Source organism: Histoplasma capsulatum (assembly GCF_000150115.1).
Source record: "Histoplasma capsulatum G186AR genomic scaffold supercont2.60, whole genome shotgun sequence".
In the NCBI taxonomy this organism is placed as follows: domain Eukaryota; kingdom Fungi; phylum Ascomycota; class Eurotiomycetes; order Onygenales; family Ajellomycetaceae; genus Histoplasma; species Histoplasma capsulatum.
In genome coordinates, this window is record NW_025544860.1 from 1 (window position 1) to 16,757 (window position 16,757).

Here is a 16,757-nt window from a genome sequence, read left to right on the forward strand (position 1 = left end):
TCACGGGGTTGGGAGTGTTCCATCAAAGATGAATTGTGGGGAAGAGCTGGGGCAACTGGATTCTCGACGTTCACGCTGGGGTCCAGAGCAACATCCATTGCTGGGGATCGGTCGCTGGTTACGGTGTTGATAAGCAAGGACGGGAGAGATGAAAAGGGGAATGACGGATCTGGACGAGTTCGACGTGCAGAGGGCTGAAGCGGTGTGGCTCAACAAGTTAGCATTAGATGCAATAGGCAGCATTAAAATCAGGAGTGCAAGTCAGTCGGTGAGAACTCGTACTCGTAGTTAACCTACCGCGCGAATGACTGATAGCAACCAGCACAATCTTCTCAAACGAGGTCGACGCCCAGCACAAACTTTTAAACGCAACGGTGGACAAATGAAATATAAATATCAAGGTGGGAAGACAACAGGCCAAGGGGTGGGAGGAGTGAGGGTCAGGGCAAACTTGGCGGCAAACGATGAAGGAGAGGGAAACACGAGTGAGCACGAAACGAGCAGCGACGGCGCGAGGAAGAAACTAAGCAGCATCAATGAGGTGAGGAATGTCAATCGAAGAAGAGAAGAAGAGTCGAAAATGAGTTGAGGATGGAGGTTGACGTTGAAAACGAGACAACAACACACGCATCCACACACACCGAGATTCGATCCGCCCACGCTGATTGGCCCGAAGAGAGCAACTTTGCCAGCCTCACTTTGGAGACGAGGCCAATGAGTGGTGGAGGAAATGGAAATTTATCTGGACTTGAAATCTTCGAGGAATCGTCTTTCAGTTTTTGTATTTTCCGTTTTGGTTTGACTTTCAGGAATGGCGATTGTTCGCAACTCCAGTCTCACAGCTGCCTTGCGCCTCTCGATCCGCGTCCAAGGCAGAAGCCGAAACAAGTTTTCAGGGTCGAAAGAGTTTCACTGAGCTAAGAACGACAGTTCACTGGCTAGCTAACTAACACTGTTCATTGACTAAACTAGCTGACTAGTTAGTAATTACTCCATAGTTCCCAAGAGCTTTTGCTCGCGGAACTCGATGGCAAACATATATATATCAATTTATCAGAATCTCTTAAAAGTTCTGTGACTTCGCGGATTGTGGCTCTTTTCACCACCAACGCAATCAAGTTTATCCGCCTCCAGGCTCCAGCTCTATGATGAAACGGGTCCTTGAGCTGGTGGTGTGAGATGTGTGAGATGTGGGGACCATCTGCGGCTCCGCAGCAGGGCCACCCCCAGGCGATGGGTTCCCAGCGCAGAGCCCATCGCCTTGTGGGTTGATATGGTGGCTTTGACTCCTGGCAGCACGTGTGGGGTCTCAAAGGGCTGGGCATCAGAGTTTGTTTTGTACAGGCAACAGCCGATGAAGCAGATGAACGCCCAGTGCAGAATGATGGATCAGACGCTGTTCAATCATGGAACGGGAATCACCAATGGATGTACGGTTAGTAGTCCATTCATCTCCAAACAGTTCAAGTTTCTACAGCGTATGTTTTTCATCATCAACATCCGCCATGCTGCAATTGCTATGCTGTCGTTTCTGTTCGCTGGCGATTTCCTCTCAGGGGGCGCTCGAGCTAGTCACCCGCCTGCAAGTCTCGGGCTTGTCAAAAAGTCCTTCAATCTTCAGCCTCAGGCCAGTCACAGCTTGCAAGCTGCCCATTGAAGCTGGAAATACCTAGGATTTGGATAAGGTTAGGGTTAGCTAAACGGGCCGCGGCTTTGCAGTTACACTAGCGATTCATGATCGCCCCCTCCCAAACAGTGCTTGATTTTTCACCTTTTTCTTATAAAGCTTGTTGACGACTGGATGAACAGTACAGAGGATTCTCCTGGAGGATGTGGCCAGATTTTCGACCATTTCGTACGGGAATGTACTTCCGTGTATGGTTGAAAATCTGAGCTTGGCCACTGACATTTTTGGGGTGTATTTGAATACCTACTTTACCTTTATCGGCTGCGTCCAAACATTCTGTGCTCAGTTTGGTATAAACCACGGCAACGCTCAGGGCATGTTTCTTGATACTTTGTGAAGCTGATGGGTGCAACCCACTTGACCAAGCTATTTTCTCGGAGCATTTGTTCAATCCAAGCCTGCCTCACTTTTAAGGGCTGCTCAGGGTGGTCTCTGGACTGCCTGTCCCCAAGGCCCCTCGCTTTTTTTTACTTTTATTTTTGTTCATATTATTGTTTTCTTGTTTATTTTGAAAGACAGTTTCCCCGGATCGATATTGCCTTGGTCCCAGCATCTCTACAATGGTTGGCCACAGACCTAGCACCCTGCTGAGAGCAGTTAAGATAAATTTTTGGCAATGTCTGAGCGATGAAGACCGCCTTGTCCTTAATGAACGAGTGTGCATCGCAGCTGGTGATGAACACGTTGTCTTCTCAAGTGATATTGCATATTCTAAGATGTGTTTGTCTAAATATGCGTGACGCTGATATTGTGGAACATTGGAGTTATAGTTGTGGAGAGAGTTTACGATTTGGGAGTACGCATGGTAATTGATATTCTACAAGACCACTTCGACTACGATGTTCTATCCGCTGAGGATACGCCAAAGCTGTTACCCTCGATTTCCGCTAGTGAGATCGTCCCGCGATTCAGCGTTGGCTGTTAAGTTATGACAGGAACACCACGATCCGTCAGCGGCAAGTTGAAGAAGAGTGATCGTTCATTTTTACCGAAATATTGCTCTAGTGTGCTTGTTTTATTAAGTCACTTGATGGAAATGCTTCTCGAGCTCAAACTAATTGATGTCCGCTTGGCCTAGCTGACTGTGTTCTTTTATATAAACAGATTTTTGGTCAAGTGCTCCTATATCACAATCACAATATCTTCTGACCCGGTTTTCAGGACTGGGATGAATAAGACTGCTGCTGTGGCTTGCATTCCCTTTTTGATAAGGTTGACAGCTACGATATTCTAACGGCCGTTCTTTTCGCTATGTTCAGGAACGTGTTATCGGTTATTCATTCTAAAACTTCTCATTAACACAGAGAGAGAGAGAGAGAGAAAGAAAGAAATTAAGAAAATGAAAAAGGTGGTTGCCAAACAAATTTTGGGGCTGCAAACGTCAGTGACCTCAACGATGAGCTAAACCCAGGAATCCATATCACAATGTTTTGGTAATTCACGCATATGTATTGAAAGTCGGGGGAGATGGGAAAAAGTGGTAAAATCCTTCATAGATTTACAAGTTCTAAATACTATCACTAACATAGGAACTTCAATCCTAGAATATAATATCTGGTTCCTTCGATACTCTATCGATTCGGTCTGGGAATCTGCCAGATACCTGGAGTGATCCATCACCCAGCTAGGGTTACACCGTGGACATGCCACACACTACAAGTCGCCATGGATGTTATACTTTGGCGAAACGGTCTGGCAAGAGTATTAGTTCAAAAGAGCGCGAGAGTGGTCGAGCTGGCCAGGGTGATTGGGGAACATTGAAGAAGAGACTTGCGTGCTCCGGTGCATCGCCGAAGCTGTCAGCCGGCGGTTTTAACCAATATATCCGTGATTTTCACATTAGGGCTGCGGTGCTAACCGTTGCGGAATTTTCGTTCCCTGACAGATGTTGTCGCAGTGCTACCATCACGGGTCTCATCAACGATATTATGGGTGGCGGCAGATCTTATGATTTTGTCTAGATCCATACCCTTGACTAAACGATGCAACTTGAAGGAGGCTGTCTCCTGCTGCAATGAAATGGATTTCTGGATATGAATTCCTAACGCACATATGACTAGGGTCGGCGGCGATAAGGGCTTGGTGAACGTAATTTTAATCCAACCAGGACGCATGGAAAGTTTGGCATCAGGCCTCTGTTGATTCCCCAAGCCGCTAATTCACCGATACCCAGCTTCCAACCAAAAGAGAAAAAATTTACTAGATATAAGAACAGTTCGTTTAAAACGGCATTTAATTGGGGGATATAGTCTCGGTTCACTGAGGTAGTCAACAGCTGGTCCTGCACATCGAGGTCGAAATCACAGGCTATCTCTGAGGCCGGATCCGTGGGTATATGCCTGTAGGGAGTGTTTGACTTGGCGAATATGACCGCATGGATATCTTAATGATGGTGGAAGGCCATGACAATGCAATACAATTAACCCAGAATTGAAGAAGATTGTTGTTACGGGCGTCAAACGGCGGAGACATCGGGTGGATTGAATTGAACCGACCGCTGTCAACCATGGACGGTTGCCAGTACGAGATCCGGAGCAGTGACTTCATGACTCAATGTCCACATCGGACCTGTTGAAGATACCGTTCATGCTCCTCAATTCATCAACTAACATATCAAAACAGCGGAAATTGGATTGCAGCGATGTTCACACCCTGAAAGAAGACTCAGATCATGTGCTCAACGAATCGAGCGATGCATGTTGTTCGAATCACAAAATTGGACGAAGCTTGAACCTCGGTACCTGCATTCATTTTTTTTTTTTTTTGGTCTGTTTGTTTGATTATTTTTGGTTGGCATTACGAAGACCATGCATTATTCATGATGGGTTCTGAGTCAGGAATGAGATTGCATGTTGATATTCTACTCTCTCTCTCTCATTTTGCAGGGTTGTGAAAAGCAACTGGATGACTTAACGAAGGTTAATGACTAAAGTATCGTGAAAGGAAACACTCCCTGCAGGGAAGCTGATACCCCCCAGCGGGGCTGGTGGTACGCTGGGAAGCAACTCACATCGGTTAGCCGGGATGAATTGCGGATTTTTTGATTCCATGATTCAATCAAGGCAGAATTTGAATTGTTTTGCGAGCCCATATCATCTGTTAGCAGTATTAAGCTGAAAGAAAGTAGTCGAATTGTCCTCGAAAAGCAAAATGTATATTATCTCCCATCAGCATTCGGTTGAAAATCTTGACGAATAGGGTTTATCTATACGAACGCATCATGCTCCTTGAGCTGGTGTCTGCAGGCATTCCGAACCGTTTTCACTGTACTCGTTGACATGAGCCTCATACACATTGGGAGAGGTGTGTTTGCAGGTCATTATCGGACGTACATACATCTGCAGTACCATGGGACGAGAGGAGCCACGACATTCTTCGATCCATGTGGTAAGCTAATGCACACAGTTGGGGGGCTTGGGATTCAGTGGTCACTTTTATGAAAAGAAATAACGTATAACATCCCTGTCAAAGTCAAATGAAGCCCCATTGCACAGATCATGGACGCAGTAATTCCTACCGAAAGCACTGCTATATAGGTGAACCCAGGGCTTTGTGATTTTCATGAAGTTGGTGTTGTTAATTTTTTTCAGAGGTGGAAATCATTGTGGTTGTGAACACCCTCCGCAAGATTGCCTGCACATAAGGGAGAGATACTAGTATCTGTAAGATGTGCCTTTCTCGGAAGCAATTTGCGAAAATCCAAAGCGGGTGGGTGGGGTTGAGGAAGGTGACGTGACAAATATGTTGAGATGGAACAAATTCTTGGCGCCAAGTTTATCATTGCATGGCTCGGGAGCCTGAGGATTGGCAAGCTACCAATGAGAATCCAAATGTCAGCCCATCGAACAGGAATTCATGCAGCGGATGGGAACCCGAGTGCGGGGAGGATGTGAAGTTTCTGGCGTGGATTTGGTGGATGAGGACGCATTAGCGTTAACCCCATGGCGGCGTTGGTGTGCCCGAGAGTTTTCCACATCGTTGATGTGCATTGACCAATCGCTTCTGGGCTAAGCTCCAGAGCAAATACACCAACGTCCCGCGCATCCACTACAGCCCATCGATCCCAGTGAGCCGCTTCCCCCAGTCTTGACTTACAGCATACGGTGATGTTGCACAGTAAGTTAGTGCCTTCTTCGCCATTTTAGTCAGTTAACTAGTTAACTAGTTAGTTATTTATTCTTGATTAGTTAATATACATTCTCAGTTTAGAGTTGTTCGACATCATGAAAATGATAAAGAGAAGAAGAGCATATATTTCAATCTACCGAATTTATATTGATATCTGTGCTTGATATTACCACATCGTCATATCCTTGATTGTTGTCGCTGAAAAATTCGCTCCATATTACCGCAGCAGATGAAGAAACTGATAACCATTCAGGCGGAGTGAAACAGTCGGATGTTCGATTCCTGTAGCCTTTCGCCTGGTAGCAGAGCCTAACCCCTCTGGTTGGCATGTGGGCTTCCTACAAGCCAAAACAAGACAACAACGTGCTGGAGTATTTTGCTCGATATATCTATCATATAGATATTGGTAAAGATTTATACTATTGGTAGAGTATTTCTAAATTTTCACGTCAGTAATACATGTACAGATAAATGGGTAGATGAGGACTTTAATTTGGATTTCCAATTAACTGATCGTTTATGAAGGGCACGAGCAGGGCTTATCAACTTAGATTCTGGTATTTTTCTAAATGACCTTCAATGATTAGCATATAACTACTTGCATCTACATGAGAAAAATTATTATAGTAATTAAGATTCTAAGAAAATGATAGAAAAGAAGTCAAACTCTATGTCTTGTCAAGTTCTAACCATATTCATTGATAATCGCTATTTCCTGGCGTCAAAAACTTCTAGAGCTTAAATTGGATAACTCATGCAGCAATATAACCAATTGATGCAATTATGCTATAGCCCCCATTAGATTATGTGTAAAACACAAGCCATGAGACATTTGTCGCTATTTTCCGCCTCACCCGGCGAATTTCGCAGATGCTCGCCACGTTTATGATTTCTTACTTTCTTTTTTTCGCTGGGCTGATTGCAACATTTTCTTGATTCAACCTCATAACGTAAACTACTCTGCCAAACAGATTTGGCTTTTTTTTGTATCAATTAGTAGCTCGTTATGAACAAGGAAAGCAACAGTCATAGCCACCATCATTGAAAGCACGTGTCCAACTACCGAAGACGCGGGCATTTCATTACATTTGTGAAGACAACATGGGTACTCCTGTCGGGAATTTCAACAAGAGAAAATGGACAACACTGTTGATGAACAAAAGGCATAGAAGCAAAAGAAAATTGAAAACAAAATCAAAAAGTAAAATACTCCGGGGTGCTTTGATAATATTCAGGCATAAGGAGAGTAAAAAAGAGTAAATACAGATATAAAATCAACATCCACACCCATTGAGATATGAAATGAGTCCTCCTCATCATAGCAATTCTACCGGTATGTTCTCTCGAACACATTCGCTTCCAATGGTAGCATAGTCCGCTGATCAATGGATAGAATTACCGAGCTGGATCAATGTGAGCGCTTAAGTTGGGTTCCTCGGTAGAGTGTGCCATGCAGCCGATCCAAGACACCAAGTGCGCCCAAGTTCTGATTTGGACTGACGTGATGGCCTTCATGGCTCATAAGGCCTGGGATATCTTCACCGGTATGGACGAAATGTGCAATAGTTCCCGCGACAGCTCCATGAAACAGCAGACCAAGCACGTGCGATCCGAGCAACCAGGTTGCGATCACTACCAGTCCAAAGTTCAAGACTAAAAATTCGAGAGGGTGGCTGTAAAAGGCTGCAATAGCAATTTCCTCCTTGAAGTGGTGGTGTACCGAATGAACATGTCGATACATAAACTTAGTGTGGAATAAAGCATGGAAGTAGTAAAACGAAACTTCAAACAAAAGTGCCGTGTTCACCACATCTATCAGGAATCGCCAGACGGAAGGAATGTTTTTGTTCACGTGGGTCAAGGAGGTTTCCCAAAGGCTATTGCCGGTCCACAGAGACATTAAAAACAAGCCGGTGGAATGGACTACGGTCGCTGTGGCAATGTTTCTTCCTATACCAGGCAGGACTTTGAGCATCGCACGACGTCTTTTTGCATCAGAGCCTTTCAAGTCGTATATTCCGAAGAGGACTGTAAGGGACATTTGAGCGACTGTTGCACCAACAACTTCTATGCTAAAAGGGGAATAGCTGTCCACAATGTTATACCATTGTTGTGCTAGGAAAGCCATATTGCCTGAGGGTGCGTTGATATAGAACCACGGAGAAGTGTTTTCAGTTGTATTTGCGGCGCAGTGATGTCGGGCCAGCGAGTCTGATTTGATTGAGGGCAGGGAAGTGGAGGATTATTGCGGAAAGAAGGCTTATGTTCACTGTTCGTAGGTAGAGCAAGTTTCTTGAGGTTTCAATGAGGCTTTGGAGAACTGAGCCGTAGTTATTTATATATTGTCTCGTCTGGGAGCAACTGAGGACGAGGAACAATTTCCAGATATTAGGACGGGAAGGCGATTATAAATGCTAGGACCCCAGACAAGAGAACGTAGCGGGATGAGTCTCTCGGACGAGGAGAGAGAGTTTGGGGATGGGCGATACAGGGGGTTTGGATTCTACATGTTAATCCAGGTAGATGAAAATTTAGTTCGACTTAGCTTTTGCATATTCTTAGCCGATATACCCCTTCGCATGATTGTTGGGTGGAGTTTCCCTCGGTACGACTCCATTCCGCCGTATGTTCGTGGTCCCCATGGAGGAGAGCCGTGCAACTAATCGGAGGGAAATGCGAAGCGTAGAAGTTAAAAAGTAATTTCCCCACTCTCGCACCCTGAAGTCATTATGCGCTGGATTGAGAGGTTGTGGTCCCTTTGCTAAAGCAGGCTTAGTTGGTATGATTTCCTGACTCTTTTGATAGCGGGAGTGGGTCAGAGGAACACCAGCGGCCACGTCGACCGACATAGCGCCATTGCAGTTGGGACAGCTGTGAGGAGCGCTTGGTAAGTGTCTCCAGCAGTTGCAGATTTAGTGGCGGAAATATAGGGCCGAATGCATGGCCATAGTCCAATCTGGAGTGCATGATACCCCTCGCCTGGGAATGTTGCGGCTAAGGCTTTCAACTGCAGGTGAGCGACGCGGCAGTTGAAAAGCGGCCGGCAGGACCAGCTCCTCCATGACAGGACTGGACAAATAAAGTTGGGAGGGTTTCCCATGCATACCAGGTGTCAGAAAATCTGGACCTTTCTCGGATTCACGGCTGTCCAAAGAATTCCCCGGCATGTGAGCTGGCTACAATTTTTCGGCCCGCAAGGGTGACCTTGCTTCACCAAGCGCGGAACTGGTGCTGACTCTTCTGCGAGGGCGGGGCTTCCGGCATTATTGGCTGATCGATGTTGAATGTACGCAGTGTACATGTCAAGAGGCAGTGGTTATTGCGCCGCAGCCGCCAGGAAAACTGCACAGATATGCCAGTCGAACTTTACCCAGTCGTTTCCACTGAACATGATGATCCTGGATTTGATGGACCGACTTTGAAGAGTGTTGCCAATTGTGAACGCTATGTTCCCTTCATCATGATTATTACTGTGTTATTTTATTATCACTATTTCCTTTTTCTTTTTTTCTTTTTCTTTTTTTTTTTTTGAAAAAAACATTTCTGTCTTTTGTTTTCCGGAGCATGAAAGCATTTGTGGAAATCTGCAGCACTAAGTTGAAAGTTAGAAGACGAAGAATAACGCTACCGTTATCAAGCTGGGATCATTCACTGGCCGGTTTCCCGGACCGAAAATGGAGAAAGGTCCACTAAATAATTTTGGTATTTTCCTTCTTATTTCTATGATGTGAGGATGGGTGCAGCTCGCTGTTGACTCATTCGTTCAAGATGAGGAGGGGCCAGAGATTGTGTGGAGTGGAAGGCTCACAGAACTAGATAACGCCTCGTATCGAGGGAGAGGGGGTGTTGATAAAAAAAGTCGCATGGTTCGGTCAAACGCATGGAGAATATTTCTCCTGCCGAAAGCAGCAGCTCACCACCGCAAGTGCGGTCGTAGTTGCAATTAAAATCTTCGATGCTAAGCTGAAAGGGAGACAAGTCTAAAGTAAGGGAACATATATTGGAGCCCAAAGATTTGGTTCTCAGCGAACTCAGAACTCCGCCTAAGAATACAGATCTGTAGACACTAACTGAATCTGGATACTGCCATATTCTACCGCCTGTACTTAGAATCAATTCTTCGTGGAGCACTCGAGAAAAACACATGGGCAGCTGTGCGGGTTCGAGTTGAATATGGTTAGAATTCAGGCCCGTAATTGTGCTAGCTGTAGTTGTTGGAGGCATTGGATTAGGTGATTCGTCCCCTCTATCTGGCGCTGGTGGTGATTGAGCTCCTTTGCCCCAGCGTGGGAGCGCAACCGCTACAGGGTAAGGCAGCCCAGAGTGAGTATTTTTTTTTTGCTATAATTGCATAATTCCGCTCTGAAGAGGTTAGATTATCATCTTAATTATCATTGATTTTAGATATATCTGATTAATATATCTTAATTTATAATGAGGATACTGCCTTTTAATCTAGTGAACAAGCTCAGAGTATTGTATAAGAATCTAATCTTACCTTATATCTGATGAGAAGTTTATGAGTGTTGGAGACTTAATGGCACTGGAAATCACATCAAAGACTGAATGAAATTAAATTAAATTAAACTAAAATATATAATTAATAGTTTCATCTGTCAGTCTATTTACAGTCTATTTAGAAATGATGAGTTCATAATCAATTTTTTAGTCTTATGGATGTGTTACATTTATGGTTAACTAAACACCATATTTTAAACCAAGTTTATTTTTAAATTGAATTATACAGTCTGTTTACAACATCTAAATACAACTTATATATCTATATTTATAGAAAAAACTAGTAGTCATATTGTGCAATCAAATTAATCAATTAACTAGTATAAAGATTAGAAACTAAGTGCACAAGGTCACATTGTGTGCAAGAACATGGTGAAATACATTAGATGTAGTCTTGATTGTGATGCAAAGTCAGTTCTGAATGGCGGGTCATCCCATTAGACTCTAGAGCATAGAACAACTTGACAAAAACAAGGCCCTTGATAAAATCGTGCGATGCCTGGGGATCTAGTGAATAGACACTTGGGTGAATTTGTAGAACTGGGAATGCAAGCTTAGCAAGAAGCAGTGATTTTAACCTATGATTACCTAGCAAGTATGAAATACGCCTTCGAAAATGAAGTCTACGCAGATTTATACAGCACCGGTGGAAACTATAAATATATCCACGGTAGCACCCATTTTCTTCGCATTTTCTGCTTTCCCTCGTTCTCGCTCCTGCTTCATTTGGCTTGATTGATTAACCTTGCGCCGAACCCGCCATCAGTAACCGGCCATCTTGCTAACCAATCAAGTCTCCTTGACTGCCGACAACGGTGTCGCTGGACGTCATATTTCATTTCTTTCTCTCTTAGATTCCCTGATGCCTTTGGATTTCCATTTTAAAACCCCCTTAGGGTTAAACCCTTTTCTCCTCAACTTGTTTCGCTTCGCTCTTGCGATGTATGTTTCGTCTTCTTCCGCTTCAAAAGGCCCGAAAGCTTCGTCTCCTATCTGCTTCTCCTTTCCCTCATCAATAATAGGAGTTCTATCAACCATCTCATCCACATCGTCGATCATGAGGTTTGAGCTTTTCAAGTTTGATTTACCTGCCGATTTGTTCGATGAAGGGCTTGGCCCTGTCTTCTTCAATTTGCAAACGTAGAAACCATCTACGTTCTCCTTATGGGGAAAGTAGCGCCTCGACAGCGACATTTTATCGTCGAACTTTTTCCCCATGTAACTCTTAAAGCCTGGAGTTCCAAAATTCCCCAAGCCAGTATCCACGATCTTGACATTTGGTCGATTGCGGAGGGCATATTGTACAACCGCTTCGTTCTCTTCTACTGTGACACTGCAAGTAGAGTACACGATATAACCACCTGTTTTAGACAGGTGATTAGTTGAATCTATTGCGGCCAGGAGGAGCTGCTTTTGCATATGCGGTAACGCGAGAAAATCGCGTTCAGATTTTGAGGTTTTGATGTTGGGATCCTTTGAAATGACACCCGTTCCCGAACAAGGAGCGTCAAGTAATACACGATCGAAGCCACCGAGGATTTTGGGAAAGGCCTGTCTTGCATCGAGATTCGAGATGATTGTGTTCTTGCATCCGAGACGGTGGATATTACCAATCAAACCCTTAGCACGGGGTTTGCTTGCGTCATTCGCAAGAACACATCCAGTGTTTCGCATCAACGCTGATATGTATGTGGTTTTACCGCCGGGCGCAGCGGCCATATCGAGAACTCGCTCATTTGGTTGCGGAGCCAACGCCATGACGGGAAGGAAAGACGATGCAGCTTGGAGGATGTAGTGGCCAGCGAGATATTCGGGTGTAGCACCCAATGGTATCGCAGATTCGAATATTTGCAAACCAACCTTCGACCATTTGCCGACAGGTTCAAGGACGACACCGCGGTTGATCAGGGCTTGGGCCAGCGAGCGCCGATTCGTGCGCAGGGTGTTTGTCCTAATGACAACAGGACGTGGAGATTCGTTGGCTTCGAAAAAGGCAAATGCCTCGCGGGGTGTGAAAAGCTTGAACAGTTTTTCAGCCAAGAATGGGGTGTAACCGTAGTAGGTGCAGATGTCGGAAAGGAGAAGGTTTGTATAGTCTGCTCGGGATTTGCTGGGTTCCCCAAGTGAGGGTAGATCTCCAAGTATGCGTGTCGTCTCTGCAATGCGAGTCCGGAGGAGCTGGAGGTCGGGAGCCATTCCCGTCTGTTTCTGCGCCTGGCCATCCTCCTCAAATACGTCCACGGTATGACCCGCGATATTGGATTGGATGGCAGACTCATTGAGTTCTAATCGGGCTTGCTCCTCCACAACTTCTGCCTCCATATCCAATTTCCTTGACATGCCTTCAATATTCGCAGTAGTAAGCTTTTCCTCCGTAGAAGAGATAGCTTCGTCTTCCGAGAAGATGGCCTCGCGCGGCTGATCCTCTTCAGAGTCAAAGGCTGAATCCAAACCCCGGTCACTATCCGAACGATGTGAAATTGTTACAGCGTCATCACGACAATCGCTGGCGCCGTCCGGATCTTCGAACTCAGGCCGCAGCAGGCCCTCTAAACCACTATGGGAGGCCAGGCGGGATTCGACCAATTTCTCTGGAATCGAATTTGACAGTACCTTTCTTCCATCCCTTTTGACTCCAAACTCCTTGGACGTAGCACCGGGATTATGAGGCGGCTTTCCCTGTCTGCCGTGGTTTTTGTTCTCCTTGCGCCGCTTCTTTCCATCTTGAAGGTGGGTATCGTAGATATCTGATGGCCCTTGCCGTTTAAGAGTTGAAATCTTTGATTCATGTAGGGACGGGGGAGGGCCCTGTGTGTTCATCCGACGACTACCGCCCATTCTCGACTAGCAGTTGATGTCTTCCGGCCGGCAGGGTGTTACAAAGGCAAAGAGCTTCAAGTAGTAGTTGGAGGAGGGTTCTTACATTCACGCTGTAAATTTTTTATATTTTTTTGCTCTAACACCAGAGATTTTCCGAACACTCTACATCGGCAAAATAAGCCTCTTGAGGAATAGTCAGCAGTGCCATTCAGCGATTTCTGGTTGGGTGCCAAGACATTCGCTGTAGAGCACGTGATTAGGCGTACGAGAACCATACCTGAAAAAAGTAGATTTTTTATTAGACTGGCTGGTGGGACCATGAAGTGACAAATGTGTCAAATGGGTTTTTTTGATGTTTTCCACTGTAATTACTTAATTCCACTTACAGATACTCATTGATAGAAATTTATACTAGAAAGCAATGCACCTTGAATACTATAAACACATTTTAAAACAGTGAATTTATGTCATTGTAGATATCATCACTAGATATCATCACAAAATATCATCGCGAGATATCATCACAAGATATCATTGTGAGATATCATCACTAGATATCATCACAAGATATCATTGTGAGATATCATCACAAGATATCATCACTAGATATCATCACAAAATATCATCATGAGATATCATCACAAGATATCATTGTGAGATATCTAGCAATAATATCTAGTGATGTGGTTCCTCACTATGCTGTGGCTGGTGGTTGCAGTGGTGGGTTCAGTGAGCCACATTCACTGTGGGCCGGGCCACACCACCATACCCATGGGTATATATATCACTACAAGCACAACCATTTAACAAATGATTATGTTGGCTTTTCACTATGAATAATCTAGTGATTATTATAGTGATGATATATATTGAAGATGATATCTAGCAATGCATTGCTTTCTAATAATCAATAAGCTCTATTCAATTACAAATAGAATGAATATGATAGATATGTGTACATTGTAACACTAGTATAAAAAACCCATTTGACACATTTGTCACTATCTCTTTGTCTGACTGCCAGGCACAATTAGTGCAATACAATTAGTGTAATAACTAAGCTGTTAGTTCAGAAGTATCAATCAATAATTTCTCATACTAAATTCTATATAATCTGATTTATTGATATAAGATTCATCATCTTATATAGACTGGCTGCTGAGACCATGAATTTCACATTTGATTTAATTTAATTTAATCTCAGTTTATTTCTTGACATTATTTTAGTGGAATCAGAATCAGAATGAGAGTAGACTGACTGTGTAATTATATATGAAATTAGACTGACTGTATGACCATGTATGAGACTGAGATCAAATTTTTTCTCAGTCTTATTATTAGATATCTTAGTTCTGATTCCATATAGTGTTTAGTAAATTAGTTACTTTATACTGTTTATATTATAAATCTAGTCTCAGATTATGTTTTACTAATAAATTAGTGATTCTGATTTTATTTGATTTCATTTTACAAAATGGAATCAAATGAGACTATAATTTACTTTATATAGATTGGCAGTAATAGATAGATTGACAGCAGTAGATAGATTGACAGCAGTAGATAGATTGACAGCAATAGATTAACAGTAATAGATTAGCAGTGATAGATTAGCAGTGATAGATAGATTAATAGTAGTAGATAGATTAACAGTAGTAGATAGATTGATGATGATAAATAGATTGACAGCAGTGAGTAGATTGACAGCAGTACTAAATAAAATAGAGATAATATCTCCACTAATTATATTATCAGATTGATGTATTATATAATCATCAGAATAAAATCAAACTTGAGTCAAAATCATAATCAGTTTCAGATTATATTCTGATTTTAATAGTCAGTTACTTTTAGACTAACTGTATAACTGTGTATAGAATTGAGACTAAAATTTTCCTTGATTTTATTATCAAATATTTTAGTTCTGATCTCATATAGTGTTTTGTAAATTAATCACTTTACACTGTTTATATTATAGCTCTGATTTCATTTCACTATTTATAAAAAATATTAAGTTCTGAATACTGTTTTTATTTTTATTTCTGAATCACAGTTTTATTTGATTTCATTTTATAATACAGTATCAAATAAAACTATAACTTACTCATAATTATATAATTTATATATTATTACATTAAATAATATCTAATTATACTGTGAGTGTTATCAAATATTATTATCTTTTTTAAAATCAACAACAGAAATATCATTATATATCTGTAGATATATTAAAAATTTAAAAAAAAATAAAATAAATATCTGAGAATATTAATAAAAAAAACAAAAATCTTCTACAAAAAAAAATAAAAAACAAATAAAAAATACAAAAAAAATGAAAAATATAAATAAATAAAACAAAATTTATTTTATCAGTTTATAGTTATCAAAAAATTTACTTCTCAATTCTTGAGTAATTTCCACAATCAATCTAGTATCTCTTACAGTGAGAATCATCTGTTTATAATAAATTATAGTCTTAAGATCATCTGTGAAATAATTAATGAGATATTATTATATTTATTTTTATATAATATTATACACTTAAAAAATGTGATTAAAATTGTCTCTGTAGTAATTTGAAAAGTATTAAAAATAGAATACTGAAAGTAATACTGATCTCTATTAATCTTCTGAATAAAATATATAAATATAATTTTGAAAAAAATAAAATCTTCTGACTTCTGATAGTAATAAATCTTATAAATAGCCTCTAGTTTTATATTAGTATCTAGTGTTATTAAAAAGTATTATTTTGATAATTTCATACTCTGCTTATTTACTTTTTTTATATAAGAGCAGAGATTGTATATCTTTCACACAGTACAGTAAGTATTGAAATATTACTTATAATAATAAATTCAGATCACTTTCTATTTCATTATTTACTGTTTATATACTATTTTATAGACAGCAGTAGTTGTTGATATAACTCTCTGATAAAAAATACTCTTATTATAGATTATTTTTTTATTTAAAAAAGAGAGAAGATATTGAATATAAGGAATAAATATATAGATTTCAGAGAGAGAAGAATAGAGATTTATAGCACTGAATTTACTAGATAGAATCAAATAATTAATCAATATTCATTAGTGAGAAAATATTGAGATATTTATATTGCTTTTAATAGTTAACATACTGATACAGAATTATAATAAATTGAAAAGAAAAGAGAGAAAGAATTAAGAAAAAAAAAACATCTGTAGATATTAATCTGAGAGATTGTATTTATAAATAATCTCTATAATAATATAAAAATATTTCATTTATATCAAGCTATAATATAATCTGTATAGCAACTGTATATATACAATATCAATAAATATCTCATCTATATTAAGTTATAATATAATCTATATAGCAACTGTATATATATAATATTAATAAGTATTTCATCTGTATTGAGTTATAATATAATCTGTATGACAACTGTATGTATATAATATTAATAAGTAGTATAAAAATACAAACAGTGTTGCTATAAGATATATAATTTCTTATAATATATAATTATAGATTTTTTTTTCTTTTTAAATTTTTTGATATATTTCTATTTTTCTTATTATATTTCTGTGTAGATATTATCTTATAAAAAGTGTATATTTTT

At 40.9% G+C, this 16,757-nt stretch overlaps 7 protein-coding genes across 7 annotated transcripts; 4 read left to right on the forward strand and 3 right to left on the reverse strand.

Annotated features, from left to right (window-relative positions):
* Positions 1 to 160: 160 nt before the first annotated feature.
* HCBG_09216 (uncharacterized protein) lies at positions 161 to 1,149 on the forward strand (the record flags this gene model as incomplete). Its single annotated transcript, XM_045436265.1, has 4 exons — positions 161 to 216; positions 316 to 541; positions 693 to 721; positions 999 to 1,149. The coding sequence occupies 4 exons, from the start codon at positions 161 to 163 to the stop codon at positions 1,147 to 1,149; spliced, it is 462 nt and encodes a 153-aa protein (XP_045283018.1).
* A 1,098-nt stretch (positions 1,150 to 2,247) lies between these two features.
* Positions 2,248 to 2,612, forward strand: HCBG_09217 (uncharacterized protein; the record flags this gene model as incomplete). Its single annotated transcript, XM_045436266.1, has 2 exons — positions 2,248 to 2,407; positions 2,458 to 2,612. The coding sequence occupies 2 exons, from the start codon at positions 2,248 to 2,250 to the stop codon at positions 2,610 to 2,612; spliced, it is 315 nt and encodes a 104-aa protein (XP_045283019.1).
* A 718-nt stretch (positions 2,613 to 3,330) lies between these two features.
* HCBG_09218 (uncharacterized protein) lies at positions 3,331 to 5,330 on the forward strand (the record flags this gene model as incomplete). Its single annotated transcript, XM_045436267.1, has 7 exons — positions 3,331 to 3,485; positions 3,748 to 3,775; positions 3,937 to 4,014; positions 4,310 to 4,424; positions 4,647 to 4,676; positions 4,886 to 5,074; positions 5,278 to 5,330. 7 exons carry the CDS (start codon positions 3,331 to 3,333, stop codon positions 5,328 to 5,330), a joined length of 648 nt encoding a protein of 215 aa, XP_045283020.1.
* A 210-nt stretch (positions 5,331 to 5,540) lies between these two features.
* On the reverse strand, positions 5,541 to 6,144 carry HCBG_09219 (uncharacterized protein; the record flags this gene model as incomplete). The annotated part of the gene is made up of 2 exons (XM_045436268.1): positions 5,541 to 5,777; positions 5,986 to 6,144. 2 exons carry the CDS (start codon positions 6,142 to 6,144, stop codon positions 5,541 to 5,543), a joined length of 396 nt encoding a protein of 131 aa, XP_045283021.1.
* A 1,079-nt stretch (positions 6,145 to 7,223) lies between these two features.
* Positions 7,224 to 7,943, reverse strand: HCBG_09220 (uncharacterized protein; the record flags this gene model as incomplete). Its single annotated transcript, XM_045436269.1, has 1 exon — positions 7,224 to 7,943. One exon carries the CDS (start codon positions 7,941 to 7,943, stop codon positions 7,224 to 7,226), a length of 720 nt encoding a protein of 239 aa, XP_045283022.1.
* Positions 7,944 to 8,226: 283 nt separating this feature from the next.
* Positions 8,227 to 9,237, forward strand: HCBG_09221 (uncharacterized protein; the record flags this gene model as incomplete). Its single annotated transcript, XM_045436270.1, has 4 exons — positions 8,227 to 8,438; positions 8,646 to 8,702; positions 8,746 to 8,828; positions 9,110 to 9,237. The coding sequence occupies 4 exons, from the start codon at positions 8,227 to 8,229 to the stop codon at positions 9,235 to 9,237; spliced, it is 480 nt and encodes a 159-aa protein (XP_045283023.1).
* Positions 9,238 to 10,715: 1,478 nt separating this feature from the next.
* HCBG_09222 (nucleolar protein NOP2) lies at positions 10,716 to 13,171 on the reverse strand (the record flags this gene model as incomplete). The annotated part of the gene is made up of 2 exons (XM_045436271.1): positions 10,716 to 10,911; positions 11,253 to 13,171. 2 exons carry the CDS (start codon positions 13,169 to 13,171, stop codon positions 10,716 to 10,718), a joined length of 2,115 nt encoding a protein of 704 aa, XP_045283024.1.
* Between the last annotated feature and the right edge of the window lie 3,586 nt (positions 13,172 to 16,757).